General features: G+C 47.2%; 1 protein-coding gene across 6 annotated transcripts in view; it reads left to right on the plus strand.

The window, feature by feature from the left end:
- The window catches only part of RGS6 (regulator of G protein signaling 6), a 284,505-nt gene that overhangs the window by 259,323 nt on the left and 10,423 nt on the right, over positions 1–14,759 (plus strand). The window contains exon 17 of one of the 6 annotated variants that reach the window (XM_030483770.1): positions 6,945–6,998. The exons of the other annotated variants lie outside the window; for them this stretch is intronic. Within the exon in view, the coding sequence (XP_030339630.1) occupies positions 6,945–6,998 (54 nt within the window). The remainder of the gene's footprint in view (positions 1–6,944; positions 6,999–14,759) is intronic. 6 annotated transcript variants of the gene reach the window in all.

Consider the following 14,759-nt stretch of genomic DNA (forward strand, 5'->3'; position numbering starts at 1 on the left):
CATTCAAACTGCTCAAGCCAGCTCATCATTCTGCAGCCAGCCTGCCTCAGCTGCTTCTTATTTTACTAGAAAATGTCATGCTTTGACTCAGAGCTGGATGCTATGGGGATGAGCTTTCCACGCATCCAGCTGGTCCCAGCCTGCCATCCCCATGCCAAATGTGCAGGGTTGCTGTAGTCTGTGTTTGCAAGGCGCTTTGGTGGGATGCTATGGGTGCTCTCTGTGTGTGCTTCCCCATGCATATCTTCAGCTGTGGTAGGGAAACAGCCTTGTGGGTGTCCCCCTGCACTAGAGGAGCTCTCAGAACCCCAACAAGGTGCTCATCATCTTTGGAGACCACTATCTTGCCTTCCTGCTGGGTGGGAAGCTGCATCACCTTGCAAGTAGCAAAATCAGAGACCCTAAATTTTGACAGCAAGTGCAGGAACTGCTGTTTCCAGCAGCTCACTCCTTTGCCCCCAATGCACGGCAAAGCTCCACTTAAAATGCAGTTGGGCCAGATGTTGATTTTCAGTCCCCAGCAATGGGCTGCTGCAGACTCCAAGTGCCCTGCTCCCCACAGGAGCCTTGCAGAACTTTATGTCTTTTCTTTAGGTATTTCTTCTCCTGGGTGAAATTGTGCCTTTAATTTGGCTGCTGGTAGGTCTTGCCACCTCTGCAAGAGTCCAGCACAGAGGCCAGCGCATGGCAGTGCACTGCTATCCTCAGTCCCGCTTGTCCTGACACGTTCAAGCAAGGCAGTAGGATTGCAGCAATCTCCATCACCTCTGCCACCCTGGGGTGCAGGGGCACCTCTGAGGCTCCTTCAAAGAGGGGATCTATGATGCTCTGAGCACTTGCACTGCTGCCATGCTCAGCAGAAGAGTGAGGCTGACATTTCTTTTCCCTTTCCTCTCCTCTCACATGCAGGGAGAGGCAACTAACCCCTGGGTTAGTGCATGATAAATACACCTTCGGGGAGCATTGGACTGGTTACATTACTGCTTTCCTTCCAGACAGGAAGCCTGCTTTTTTGCTTGGTATGTGCTCCAAGACCTTGGCTCCACTGTCAGTGTTGGCTAAAATGTAGTTTTCACTTTTGGTTCCGCTTTTGGGACATTAGAACTAGTGGTCTGTCATCCTCAAATGTTTATAAGTGGGGAGTTTGCTTGACTCTTTCTTCTGGACAAAGAATATTGCTTTGGACAAGAATATTTGCTTGTCTTAAAAGGGCCTTATGTTCTATTCTCATCTCTGGTGATGCAGTGAGGAGAATCAGCTCCATCTCTGCCTGGTATGCTTCAGTCTACCTTGTAGACATGAGAGAGCTGTGGCAGCTGTGATGAACATGCAGAAGCATCAAAAGGCTTTGCCTAGACTCACCTACACAAGTTCTCATCCAGTTTTTCTAATACGCTTTGGCTTCCTTACATCTTCTCTATCTGATTTTTGCGCTGGTGCTTTGTCCGGGGGGTTGTTACTGCGGCTAAATCTGTGGCAGATTATAGGCGGGTAGGTGCCTCTGATGAGCACCTCCAGTGCAACGCTTACTTCCAGTGCACTGTCAAGCATCATCATTGCTTTGGCTTTCCCGTATATGTAACTCCTTATCCCCTTTGCTGCAGTTTTATCATAGAATCATAGAATCGTAAGGGTTGGAAAGGACCTTAAGATCATCTAGTTCCAACCCCCATGCCATGGGCAGGGACACCTTGCCCTAAACCACATGGTCCAAGGCTCTGTCCAACCTGGCCTTGAACACCGCCAGGGATGGAGCATCCACAACCTCCCTGGGCAACCCATTCCAGTGCTTCACCACCCTCACTGTAAAGAACTTCTTCCTTATATCTAATCTAAACTTCCCCTGTTTAAGTTTGAAGCCATTACCCCTTGTCCTACCACTACAGTCCCTAAGGAAGAGTCCCTCCCCAGCATCCTTGTAGGCCCCCTTCAGATACTGGAAGGCTGCTATGAGGTCTCCACGCAGCCTTCTCTTCTCCAGGCTGAACAGCCCTAACTCTCTCAGCCTGTCTTCATACGGGAGGTGCTCCAGCCCTCTTATCATCCTCGTGGCCCTTCTCTGGACTCGCTCCAACAGCTCCATGTCCTTTTTATGTTGAGGACATCAGAACTGTACGCAGTACTCCAAGTGAGGTCTCACAAGAGCAGAGTAGAGGGGCAGGATCACCTCCTTCGACCTGCTGGTCACGCTTCTTTTGATGCAGCCCAGGATACGGTTGGCTTTCTGGGCTGCAAGCGCACACTGCCGGCTCATGTTAAGCTTCTCGTCAACCAACACCCCCAAGTCCTTCTCTGCAGGGCTGCTCTGAATCTCTTCTCTGCCCAACCTGTAGCTGTGCTTGGGATTGCCCCGACCCAGGTGTAGAACCTTACACTTGGCTTGGTTAAACTTCATAAGGTTGGCATTGGCCCACCTCTCAAGCGTGTCAAGGTCCCTCTGGATGGCATCCCTTCCCTCCAGCGTATCAACCGAACCACACAGCTTGGTGTCGTCAGCAAACTTGCTGAGTGCATACTCCATCCCACTGTCCATGTTGCCGACAAAGATGTTGAACAGGACCGGTCCCAACACCGATCCCTGAGGGACACCACTCGTTACAGGTTTCCAACTGGACATCGAGCCATTTACCACAACTCTTTGCGTGCGGCCATCGAGCCAGTTTTTTATCCACCGAGTGGTCCATCTATCAAACTGATGTCTCTCCAATTTAGAGACAAGGATGTCATGCGGGACAGTGTCGAACGCTTTGCACAAGTCCAGGTAGATGACGTCAACTGCTCTGCCCCTGTCCATCAGTTCCGTGGCTCCATCATAGAAGGCCACCAAATTGGTCAGGCAGGATTTCCCCTTAGTGAAGCCATGTTGGCTGTCACCAACCACCTCGTTGTTTTTCATGTGCCTTAGCATGTTTTCCAGGAGAAACTGTTCCAAGATTTTGCCAGGCACAGAGGTGAGGCTGATTGGTCTGTAGTTCCCCGGGTCTTCCACCTTCCCCTTCTTGAAAATGGGGGTTATATTACCCTTCTTCCAGTCATCGGGAACTTCACCTGACTGCCAGGATTTTTCGAATATGATGGACAGTGGTTTAGCAACTTCATTCGCCAGCTCCTTCAGGACCCGTGGATGGATTTCATCAGGTCCCATGGACTTGTGCACATTCAGGTTCTTAAGATGGTCTCAAACCTGATCCTCTCCTACAGCGGGCCTAAGGTCTTCATTCTCACAGTCCCTGCATTTGCTTTCCAAGACTTTTGTGGTGTGGTCAGAGCATTTGCTGGTGAAGACTGAGGCAAAGAAGTCATTAAGAACCTCAGCCTTCTCCAAATCCATGGTAGCCAGTTCTCCTGATAGCTTCCGGAGAGGGCCCACATTGTCCCTAGTCTGTCTTTTATTTGCTACGTATCTATAGAATCCTTTCCTGTTATCTTTTACATCCCTTGCCAAACTTAATTCTAGCTGGGCCTTAGCTTTCCTAACCTGGTCCCTAGCTTCTCGGGCAATGCTCCTATATTCTTCTCAGGCCGCCTGTCCTCGCTTCCACCTTCTATAAGCTTCTTTTTTCCCCTCTAAGTTTCCTCAGCAGCTCCTTGTGCATCCATGGAGGTCTCTTGGCCCTCCTGCTGCACTTTCTTCTAGTCGCGATGCAACACTCTTGAGCACGTAGCAGGTGATCCTTGAATATCGACCAGCAGTCTTGGACCCCCCTGCCCTCTAGGACTGTATCCCATGAAACCTTACTAAGGAGGTTCCTGAAGAGGCCAAAGTCTGCTTTCTTGAAGTCCAGAGCAGTGAGCTTGCTGCATGCTCTTCTCACTGTCCTGAGGATCTCAAACTCAACCATCTCGTGATCACTAGAGCCAAGGCTACCCTGGAGCGTCACATTTCCAACCAGTCCCTCCCTGTTGGTGAGCACGAGGTCCAGCATGGCACCTCTCCTTCTCAGCTCCTCTGTTGCTTGAAAGAGGAAGTTGTCTTCCACACAATCGAGGAACCTCCTGGATTGCTTGTGCCGGGCCGTACCGTCCCTCCAACAGATGTCAGGATGGTTGAAGTCCCCCATGAGGACAAGGGCCTGCGAGCGTGAGGCTGCTCCTATCTGTCTGTAGAGCGCTTCATCCACAGAGTCCTCTTGATCAGGCGGCCTGTAACAGATCCCCACCGTAATGTCCCCCATTGCTCTTTTCCCTTTGATCCTCACCCACAAACACTCTGTTACCTCATCACCCGTCCCCAGACAGAGTTCCGTACTCTCTAGCCTATCACTGACATAGATAGCAACGCCCCCTCCCCGTCTGCCTGGCCTGTCTTTTCTAAACAGCCTGTAACCTTCCATTCCGACACTCCAGTCATAGGAGCCATCCCACCATGTTCCTGTGATACCAATGACATCATATTCCCGTAGCCTTGCACACATCTCTAATTCCTCTTGCTTGTTCCCCATACTACGGGCGTTTGTATAGAGGCACCTTAGCTGAGCTCCAAATGCAGCCGACTCAATGGCTGGGGCAGCTGGAACATCTCTACATCGCTCCAAGCACTTATTACAGGTGCTGGCAACTGACCAGGAGTGTTGGGATGGATCAATGCTCCCCTCCCCCAACACATCTAGTTTAAAGCTTTCTTGACCAGCCTGGCAAGCCTCCTACCAAAACAGCTCTTCCCCTTCTTTGTCACACCAGCTCCACCAGCCTCCAGTAGATCTGGCCTCCCAAATGGAGCCCCATGTTCTAAATAGCCAAACGCCTGACTATGACACCACCATTCTAACCATTTATTAACCTGCCAAATGCGCCTAGCTTTCTTAAGGTCCTCCCCTTTGTCCTGGAGAATCGATGAAAAAACTACCTGAGCTCCAGAGCCCCTAACCACCTCTCCCAGGGCTCTGAAGTCCTTCTTAATGTTCTCCAGGCTACTCCTATTTATATCTCTAGCACCCACATGGACCACTAGAAGGGGGTAATAGTCAGCAGGACTTACTAGAGCAGGCAGCCTCTCAGCAACATCCCTGATCCGAGCCCCTGGCAGGCAACACACCTCCCTCGAGACTGGGTCAGGCCGGCAGATGGGTGCCTCTGTGCCTTTCAAAGTAGAGTCCCCTACTACTATGACCCTCCGCTTTTTCCTGGAGGCACCAGTAGTGATCCTCTTTACTGGTGCATCAGCAGGATGCTCATTAGGTGTGGTGGGTGCTTTCTCATTAGCCCCGTGCAGAACTGCGAAGCGGTTCTGGGTGGGGACATCAGATTTAGGAGGAAGTCCCTTGTCGTTAATTGTCCTCTTCCTCCTTTTTTTGTTAGTTTTTCTCGTGACTAATTCCCAGCTTCCTGGGTTGCTGCCCTCCTTCTTTCCTATATGAGCAATGCTGGACGTTTGCAGCCCCTGCACCGTTTGGGCCTGGAGCAAGCAGCCCAGCTTCCTCTCAGCTTCCTTGGCATCTTTTAGTTCTCCAACAGCCTCCCGCAGCTCAGCCACCTGCTGCAGGAGGACCTCCACCAGGGCGCACCGAGTGCAGCCCTGTCCATTGTGCACCCTCGCCTCAAGAGACCAGTCGAGGCACTTTCTACACTCCGAGGTCTGCGCCGCAGCGTCCCCTCTCATCGGCTCTGTCTGGGTGCCTACGCTGGCCACCGCCGGGGCAGAGCTCCCAGAGCGGGCCCTGGTCCTGAGGCGAGCGCTCACCATCCCGCTCACTGCCCGCTCGCCCTGCCTGCGCCAACTGCCGCGCAAACTGCTGCGCCACGCCCTGTTTGCCCGCCCTGGTCGCTCGCGCTCCCTGGGGTGGGTTTTTCCCCACTGAGGGCTGGTGCCGTCACTCCTGGCGCCGCCCCCTGTGAGTCAGCTGCTCGCGTGAGCTGAGCTGCCGGCTCCTGGGCAAGTCCTGTCGAGGATTTGAGGCTCTCTCGGTCGCTCTTGCCGCTGCGAACTGAGGCTCCTGGACGCTGTGCTTCCCCCCGTACTTTTATGTCATCACCTCCATTTCACTGACTCACCACATTAAAGTAAGTTTCTCTCCTGGAAATCAGCAGTGACCACAGCTTTCTGACTGCAATAAGCTTTCCTTCGTATTACTGAGATTCTTCTCTATAACAATTTTTTTCTCTTAGATATTCCAGCAAACATGCCAATAAATTATTTAGTTCTTCCCTGTTAGTGACAATTACATCTCCCTTGTGCCAAATGAATGAAGCGCTGCAGTGAGCAACCTTCTCAGGGATATGTTAATAAAGCCATGATGCACATGCTTGTCTTCTCACAGTGAAGTTGAATGTTTTCTTGCATATGAATAGTCCTGTACTCCAGATACAAAAATACCAGTGCCCCAAATCTGCCCGTATCTTTCCATGGCCTTGCACAGACATACCTATGCTGTCTTGTGTTTTCAAGTAGCCAAAATTACTGGAAATGTGCTTCTACCTTCTGGATAAATGGAGATGTGTGGGTTCCCTGGCAATGAGTTCAGTGGCAGTTTTCTTCCAGCACTGTATTCACTCACACATTGCTCTTTAATAGTGTAAAAGTTATGTGGGTTTTTTTCATCTCTCTAAACCAAGTGGATGGGAGCCTCCGATCAGCTGTTTGGCAGATGTTAACCAGAATCAGAGGTCCCAGCTTAAACAGCCACAGAAGGAAAATTCAATGAACAAGAAATCAATACCAATAGCTGTGAGACACAGCAATGCACAGACCTGTTTGAACCGATCAAAAAACTCACAGGAGAAAAGGTGACATTCTCCGAGAGTAAAAGTAGTGATGTCTCTCATTCTTTAAGGGGTTTTGGTTTCTTATGTTTGCTGTTGCAAACATTGATTTCTGCTTTTTACATTTCTTTACAACATTTTCCCCTAGCTACTTCTTTATATTTTGCTGCTGTTTTGAAAAACTGCATTTAAGCTGAAGGGTTTTCTTCTGTATTTCTTTTCTCCGCACTTTTTTCCCTGTTAAGCCAGAGAATGAGCAAGGTCGTAGAACTTCTCTAGAAAAGTTCACTCGCAGTGTGGTAAGTTCCTTTTCTTTTCCCTCCTCCCTTTCCTCAGAGCTTCATTTTTAGTTGGGGGGAATGTGGGTGCTTGACTTTTTTATTTCATCCTTTATTTTTGCAGTTAGCATTTTTGCAGCTTCTCTTTTAATACTGTAGCTCATCTAAGTAGTAGCCGTAAAGAAGGGGGGAGGTGGGTGGGCAGGAAGCAGAATTCCATAATGCTCATTCTAGCTTATCATCACTGCAAAAGCAGATTGACTTTTGTCCAGAATTAAATGCAAGGTTGCCTTTTTGCTGTGTTCCCACTACAGTAATTGTCGTGGCTTTTCCTTGTGCAATAAAGTAGAAGAGCATGGTTCTCATAGTGCCATTGCAGCAGTATCTATATGGTTATGTAGTGCATGGTTAATGATACCGTATGTATATACACATCCATATCCACCCACAGCACTGCAGCCGCTTCCTCCGTTGCCCCCCTCTGTCAATGCTCATGTAAATAGTGATGGGCGATACCCTTTGACTAGTTGATGGTACTGATACCAGAAATTGAGTAGAGTAACAGCAAGAAACATGACACTGTTAAACCTTTCAGATAACAGGACAGGGGGATCTCAAGGGCAGTGGACAGATGTCCTTTCCTCTCCTGTCCTTCACCAGTGTCCAAACTCCAGCCAGTCCTTCCAGGTGGAAGAAGCTGGCGCAGCTGGGGAGGGATGCTGCAGCACAGGGCGGCATTGGGCACCAGCCAGGCTTGCTTCTCTCCAGCCCCCCAAGCAGGACCCCAGAGCTTGGACAACATCCACTCATCCCGCTTGTTTTCAGGGATCTGCATGGACAGCAGATTTTCTAGAGAGAGGGAAGAGCAGGGAGAGGGGGCAGGACCAGAGGCAGATGCTGTGAGTGGGGTGGAGGAGCAGAGATACTGGACAGCACAGGGTGGGACAGACAGTGTGCATGGGACAGCACAGAGCAATCACAGGGCTGGAGCTGAAGGTGCAGCAACTGGGTCAGTGAGGAATTACTCTGGTGTTGCTTAGTATCAAATAGTACACTTTGACTTGGTATGTCGTATGGTTTTGGAATAATGCTATGGTCTTCATGTATCACCCATCATTAGTTGTAAGGTGATACTGGGACACCAGACAGTCATCAAGTGTAGATGCTACTGTAGAAGCTACTGTATGGAACAGTATTTCATAGAAAGGTCATTAACCTTGTTATGGCTTTACAACAGCTTTATAATGAAGGCATGCTAGACTGGTCAGGGCCTTAAGCAACCTGGTCTAGTGGGAGATGACCCTGCCTGTGGCAGGGGGGTTGGAACTAAATGATCTTAAGGTCCTTTCCAACCCAAACAATTCTGTGATTCTATGATTCTATGTGTATATACAGTACATATATTTGCATTTGTGTATGTATGTATATTTATATATAGACTAGATACATACACATGGCATATAAATATAAAACATTTGTACATACAGATAGAAAAGGGGAAACTGTGCAGGTAAGTGTGAGCTGTTGTAGAGCAAAGAAGCCCAGAGGAGTTCTTTCTGATGCTGTCATGCTACTGCACAAGCAAACCCAAATGTAACACACAGAGCTTTGTAGTATATCCACTGGCAGACTTCCTGGGGAATGTATTTATATAGCTAATGCATATGCACACATTTAAAATATGTTGATACAAAATATATCACTATGCCCATCTGCATATTTACTACTTTCTAAGAGTCTGCCAGAAAGAGGAATAGGCAAGATTTTTTTCAAAACAAACTATGCAGAAATATTTACACCGAGTGGTAAATTCTGCTCCCAGATTTGCCAAATACATGGAAGAGTAACTCTCACTTTACTAGACTGGCTGGGTTTATAGTAACACAGCCAAGAACGGATTTTTCTCTTGCGTTTGATTTGAAGGGTAACTTGACAAGCTCTGTTTGGGATGGTAGAATTATAATCTAAGTACCTGTAAAGAAAATCATTGTAGATTGGTTGGCTTTAGTTCATTGCTGTTTTACTAGTAAGCATACGTAAACATTTTCTTTCATTTTTCTTAATACAGATATAAAACGTCATCTTCCAATGGCATGGTAGCTAACAGAACTAGGAAGGGCCTGAATTTTTCATACTTTGCATTATGGCAGTTTGTCACTACCATCAGATGAGAAAATAGTCACTCTGTTGGCACGTCATAATGTCCTCGGAGGAGAGCATTACCAAAGTAATAACTTTATGGCGTACTCAGCGGGCTAAATTAAGACAAAGTTAATTCTGCATGCTCTAGTTCTCCAAAGTGCACTGCAGTTCCCCGACTGTGTAGGAGTAGAGCAATTCAGCAGCCCTCGTTCCCAGAGCTCCACTATGCTTTAGTGATTGCTCATTACAGGATCACATATTCTAGCTGACCTTGCAGCACGCTGAAGTTAAGCATATGCTTAAGGTTTGGCTGGAAAATCTTTGGCAAGATTTTGCCAAGAGAATTTCCACTGCAGTGATGATTCATCTTTTACTTCCAGGTCCTTTCAAAGTACAAGCTGATACCTCTGTGCAATGGCCAAGAAGGGGGTTGTGCCCACTGCTGGTGGGGTCCTCCTATAGTAAAGGGTATAGTTTGCAGTGCCTCCCTGTCTGGGTTCCCCTTGGAGCAAGGGGACATCTGTCTCACCCAGTGCCCAACATGCCAGACATCGTCAACCTCCTCTGCTTACCTGCATGAAGTGTGGCATCAGTATGTGTTTCTTGGCAGCCCCCACCACATCCTGGACAGTAGTTTTGTAGTCCCAGGTCCAAACATCATGGTCATCAGTCATCTGGTGAACACCAAAGGGCCACGTCCACACTGCTGGAGCAGAGGGGCAACAGATTTCCTTTCTCCCCCGTTAAGGTTTTGAAGAGTCCTCGAAAATACATGGGCAGCACAGTGGTAGGATAGACATCACAGTCCCTCACCCCTTTGGCCCTAAGCCAGGTACCCATGATGTGAAATCACAGGTATAAAGATAAACTGGTTCTTCCATGCTGTCCATGGGGGCCCTGTGGAAGAGTCAATCTCAGGGAGTTGCAGATCTGACAGACTGTTGCATTGGAGCACTTACTAATCCACCTCATTTAAAAAATGATGGTACTGCACATAGTGGCAGGTTTATCTTACTACAATTTTCCTTTTGAATACAGCAAGGATTGACATTATGAAAGCAGAGTTAGCCTGTCGTCTCTCCCAAGTGAAGATAAATGGCATCATAAAAATCAGACATCATGTATCATATATGTTATAAATAATACCTGGTATTGAGGTAATAACTTAATTTTAAAGACACACATACACACAAATCCATATATCTACATCTCTCTCTTCTGTCATATTTGATCATCTTACTAATTAAAAGGAGCCTGCTATACTATTTTTAGCCATGCAGTCTCAGCCTAGCTGTTTAAACCACTGTAGTTCCCCATCTGCTTTAGAAATGATTTAATAATCAGATAGACAGAAGCTTAGTTCTTATAAGCTGAGATGATCCTTCAGGGCCAAGAGTAGAAGGAAAATAAATAAGTACACCTAGGGAAGCCACTGCTACTTTTGCCTCACAAAGGAAGCCACCAAGTCTCTGCCTAACTTGTGCTGGTGGACACATATATATTTAACAAAGGGGAAACAGGAGGGAGTTCCGTTGTTGCGTCTTGCAGCATCTTGAGTATTATCTCTAAAAGCAGCAATGGTTACTTCACTAATAACAGGGATTTTACCTACAAATACCAGCCTTGGTAGGTAACTTAGATAAGCCTGGACCATGCTACTCAGACCTGAATTCAAACTTTTCTAAAATTGCTATATTCCAAGGAAGGAATTTCCCCTGTAAGAAAACTTCTGTTAAAATTCCTGACTCAGTATCAGGGTGCTGACTCAAAGCTGAGATCTATCTTTTATTCCCAGATGACATTTCTGCTAAGAATAAAAGGTGCACCCATATGTACAGCTTTTGAGAGGATCAGAGTTCTCAGTCTTTGTGCTTTAAAGGACGGGAGAGTGTCCAGACCAGTGATACATTTTTTGTTCAGAATTTTCACAACTTCTGTCTGAACCAACTGACTTGGCACAGTGTTAGTTATTATGTTACCATAGAATGGTTTGGGTTGGAAGGGACCTTAATGCTCATCTAGTTCCACTCCCCTGCCATGGGCAGGGACACCTTCCACTAGACCAGGTTGCTCCAAGCCCCATCCAGCCTGGCCTTGAACACTGCCAGGGATGGGGCAGCCACAGCTTCTCTGGGCCACCTGTGCCAGCGCCTCACCACCCTTATTCCTTTTATCTAACCTAAATCTACCCTCTTTCGGTTTACAGCCATTCCCCTTTGTCCTGTCACTACTTGCCCATGTAAAAAGTCCAGGGACTACTGGAAGAAGGTAAAGAAGTTTTTGTGCCTCTCTTCCTGAGGACAGAGAGAATAGTTGCACAACCTGGGAGAAGCGAGAGGTGTTTGCTGGCCAGAGCCCCTTGTGAAACTCAGCCCAAGCTACGGCAGGACGTGGCAGCTCTAGGCAAAACCAACATCCCAGCCAGAGAGTGCTGCACAGGACAGGGTGGGCAAAGATGCAAATGCCAGACTTTGGGCTGGTTCTTGGAGTCTGTGGGAAGTCCCTTTCCCTGTGTTTTCCCTGCCTTCTTCCTCAAACTATAGCAGTACAGCACAGCATATGCAGCGGTGTGATATTCACAGGCCTGCCATGGCTGCCTACAGTCTATGCTTGCACATGGTGAGCTACAGGCTTCACTTTAGCTTTACATCGTTACAGTTGGTAAATAGTATAATACTTAATGGGAAAAGGAGCCCTCCTGTTAAGTCTTAGAGGAAATGTGAATATGTAGTGAGACTAAAAGACTCAGGAGATTAATTTTAAAGTCAGCATAGTAGAAGACCTAAGATACGGAGAAGAGGTGTGAAATGTAGCAAGCAGTCAGGTATGAAGAAGCAGGGGACTTTTCCGAGAGTAAATTCAACTCAGTGCAGAAAGAGTGTAAGGTGAAGGAAGAGATGGTCTGTGTTTGAGCTGCTTGGGAAGTAGACTGTACATTAAGGATATCAGAATGAAAGTTTTCTAATAAGCTTACTTTAAAGAATCCTAGACGTTATGAATGGAACATTTTGTATGGGACAGCAAGTCAATGAAGACAGAAGATTGTCTCCGTTCCCAGGCATAGGTGAATAACTGAATTGACAGACTGGCCCAGCTTCATTAACCATAGGAGACAGCGCTGCGGTAGGCAGAAGGCAGAAGCTGGTAAGCAGGAGCTGCTGTAGTCCTTGCATTAGCAGCAGCAGGGTGGGCTTGTATTCTTATCCAGAAGCATTGTAGGCAAAGTCCCACATTACATCCTTAATGACTGAAGCCAGTGTCCCCACTTGACTTCTCATGCAAGAATGATTCTTCCAGGAACAAGAATACAACTGGAGGTCTTGTATTTGATATAATTGTCATGCTCAGTGGCCAGGATGCTTTCTGTCTGGAACCTGAAACACCTTCCTTTTCCTTGCAGTGGTGCAAACTGGCATTTCATTATAGCATTTCCTCTGCTTTAGTTTTCTGGTATCTTCCAGCTATTTTGTATTGAGCTATCCTTGGCTCAGGACTGTAAGTGCACCTCAATTCACTACCTAGACAAACCCAAAGTCCTATGCTTAATTTTCCCACGTGTATCTGTTCATTTGCATTATACAGTATGAAAGCCTTGGTGTTTACCCTGCCTGGCTGTCCCTTCCTAGATGCTCTCAGCAGTCTTGTCTTCAAGCTCTGTGTTTGTCACCCTTGTTCTTTCCTGCTGTCGCTTTCCCATCTCTTGATCCTCAGTTTCATCCTTTGGCCAGAGCTACTGCCTTGTGCTGGTTTTTATGTCCTCTCTGTTTGCTGTTGCATCAGAGTCCAAGTCACGCTTGACTGTCCTGGTCCTGTTCTTAATTCATGAGTCTGGTGTCACACATGAAATGTGTTGATGGGATCTTATCTTTCTCAGGTGAACTGTGTGATATTTTGCACAGCTGTGTGTCACTGTGATGTGTTACAAATACTAACCATGAACACAGTGAAGAAAGCATAAAGCTGAAGAAAGAATTGCTACCTGATATCACCAGGACTCTCTTTTTAACTGGTGCCTTGATAATCTCATAAAACTGTCATATATTTACCAGCTTACCCACTCTTTCACTTTCCCAGCTCTACCAGCTTGCATAAATAGATAACAGCATTTGAGGGCATGGAAAGTGTTTGCAACCTGCAATATGTTAAAGACAAAGGTTTAAGCCATTATGGGTAGAGAATAGGGGTTGCAAAACTGGAAAGTATAAAAAGGTGATACATGGAGATGCTGATGGAGTGGATATCAGAACAGACAGCTAGAAGGGAAGGCTGTAGGAATGCCAATGTTTCTTAGATTTGACACCAAGGAAAGAAATCTGGGAAAAGGGTTATTTTTATCTTTGGAAAGATCCTTTAAAAGAAAATGTGCTTGCTACACTACTCCAGTCATTAACAAATACGGGCTTTTACTGGGAGAAAGTACTTGCATCATGTAGGTGATAGAAAACATCAGAATGTACGCAGAGTGTGAGGGGATCTAGTCAGCATTTGCAACCTGTCCTCTGATTGTTCTCTTACCTGAAATAGCCAGTCAGCGTCAGTACCTAACACTGGGGAGAACCAGGTGCATGGCCTGTATTGACTGGTCGCTGCATGCTCCAGTACATCACATCTATTCCTGGTATCAGCATATTAGCTGACCTGGTTTGGTAAGCAGTGGGTTGCATGTGTACATGTATGCTGTGTAGCCTGTTCTGTATGCAGGGGCTCCTTTAAAGGATAATATTCATCGTTTCTAGTGGGTAAGTTATTCTTCACTTCCTTCCTTAAAAACACTGCTGTGTAGTGCTGCTGGTGCAGAATGGCAGCTGCCTTTCACCCCCGAGGTCACTACCTTCCAGCAGTGGCTGAGTGATCCCTGTGTGTACAGTCTGCGGAGTGCTTTGGGATCCTTCTGGATGAAAGGCAGTATACAGAGTTCAGGACATACTTACTGTCCTTTACACACAAACTCTGGAAAATAAAAGTCAGTAACCACCCACTACACAGAGTTCTAGCTGCTAGCTGCAGCTAGGTAACCCAGTACCTTAGCAAGATGTTTGGGAGGGTGGGTGGGCTTAGCCCCTGCTGTGATTTCAGCTAAGCTTATTCTGACACTCCAGAGGGGTTTGATATTTCAGTGGTGTTTCTGTTTTACTCTGACTATGCAAGATATTTACACATCTGGTTCCCAGCCCTACTGAAGGCAGTTAAAAAACCTGAGTCCATTGCACACAAAGGGAAGAACAGAATCACATCCTGCTGAGAGCTAGACCAGCAACATGTAATGAGGGCCTTTTCTGAGATGGCTTGAAACTCTGCCATTGTATACTGGCTGCAGTGATCCATCTGTGCCTCTGTCTTCCCATTTATTTTGTCGGAGGAGGGGACAGATCCTGGATCTGCAGCCCCAGGCTGCCCACCTGGCAGGGCTGTGCTGAAGTGCCCTCCTTCAGTGTGGTAAGTGCAAGCAGTCTATAGGCTGCTTCAAATAATGCCACAATTGGCTCAAACACATTCTCAGATACAAGGAGCCCACGCTGCTCCACAGCAGGAGAGGATCTTCCTCATGCTGCTGGTGGGATTGTAGAGGAAAGCTCCAACCATTCTGAAGCTGTTCTAGGAGTGGGTGAGTATGGGGCTTGTGTCAGCTCCTGGTTTGTG

The sequence above is a fragment of the Strigops habroptila genome, chromosome 4, assembly GCF_004027225.2.
Source record: "Strigops habroptila isolate Jane chromosome 4, bStrHab1.2.pri, whole genome shotgun sequence".
In the NCBI taxonomy this organism is placed as follows: domain Eukaryota; kingdom Metazoa; phylum Chordata; class Aves; order Psittaciformes; family Psittacidae; genus Strigops; species Strigops habroptila.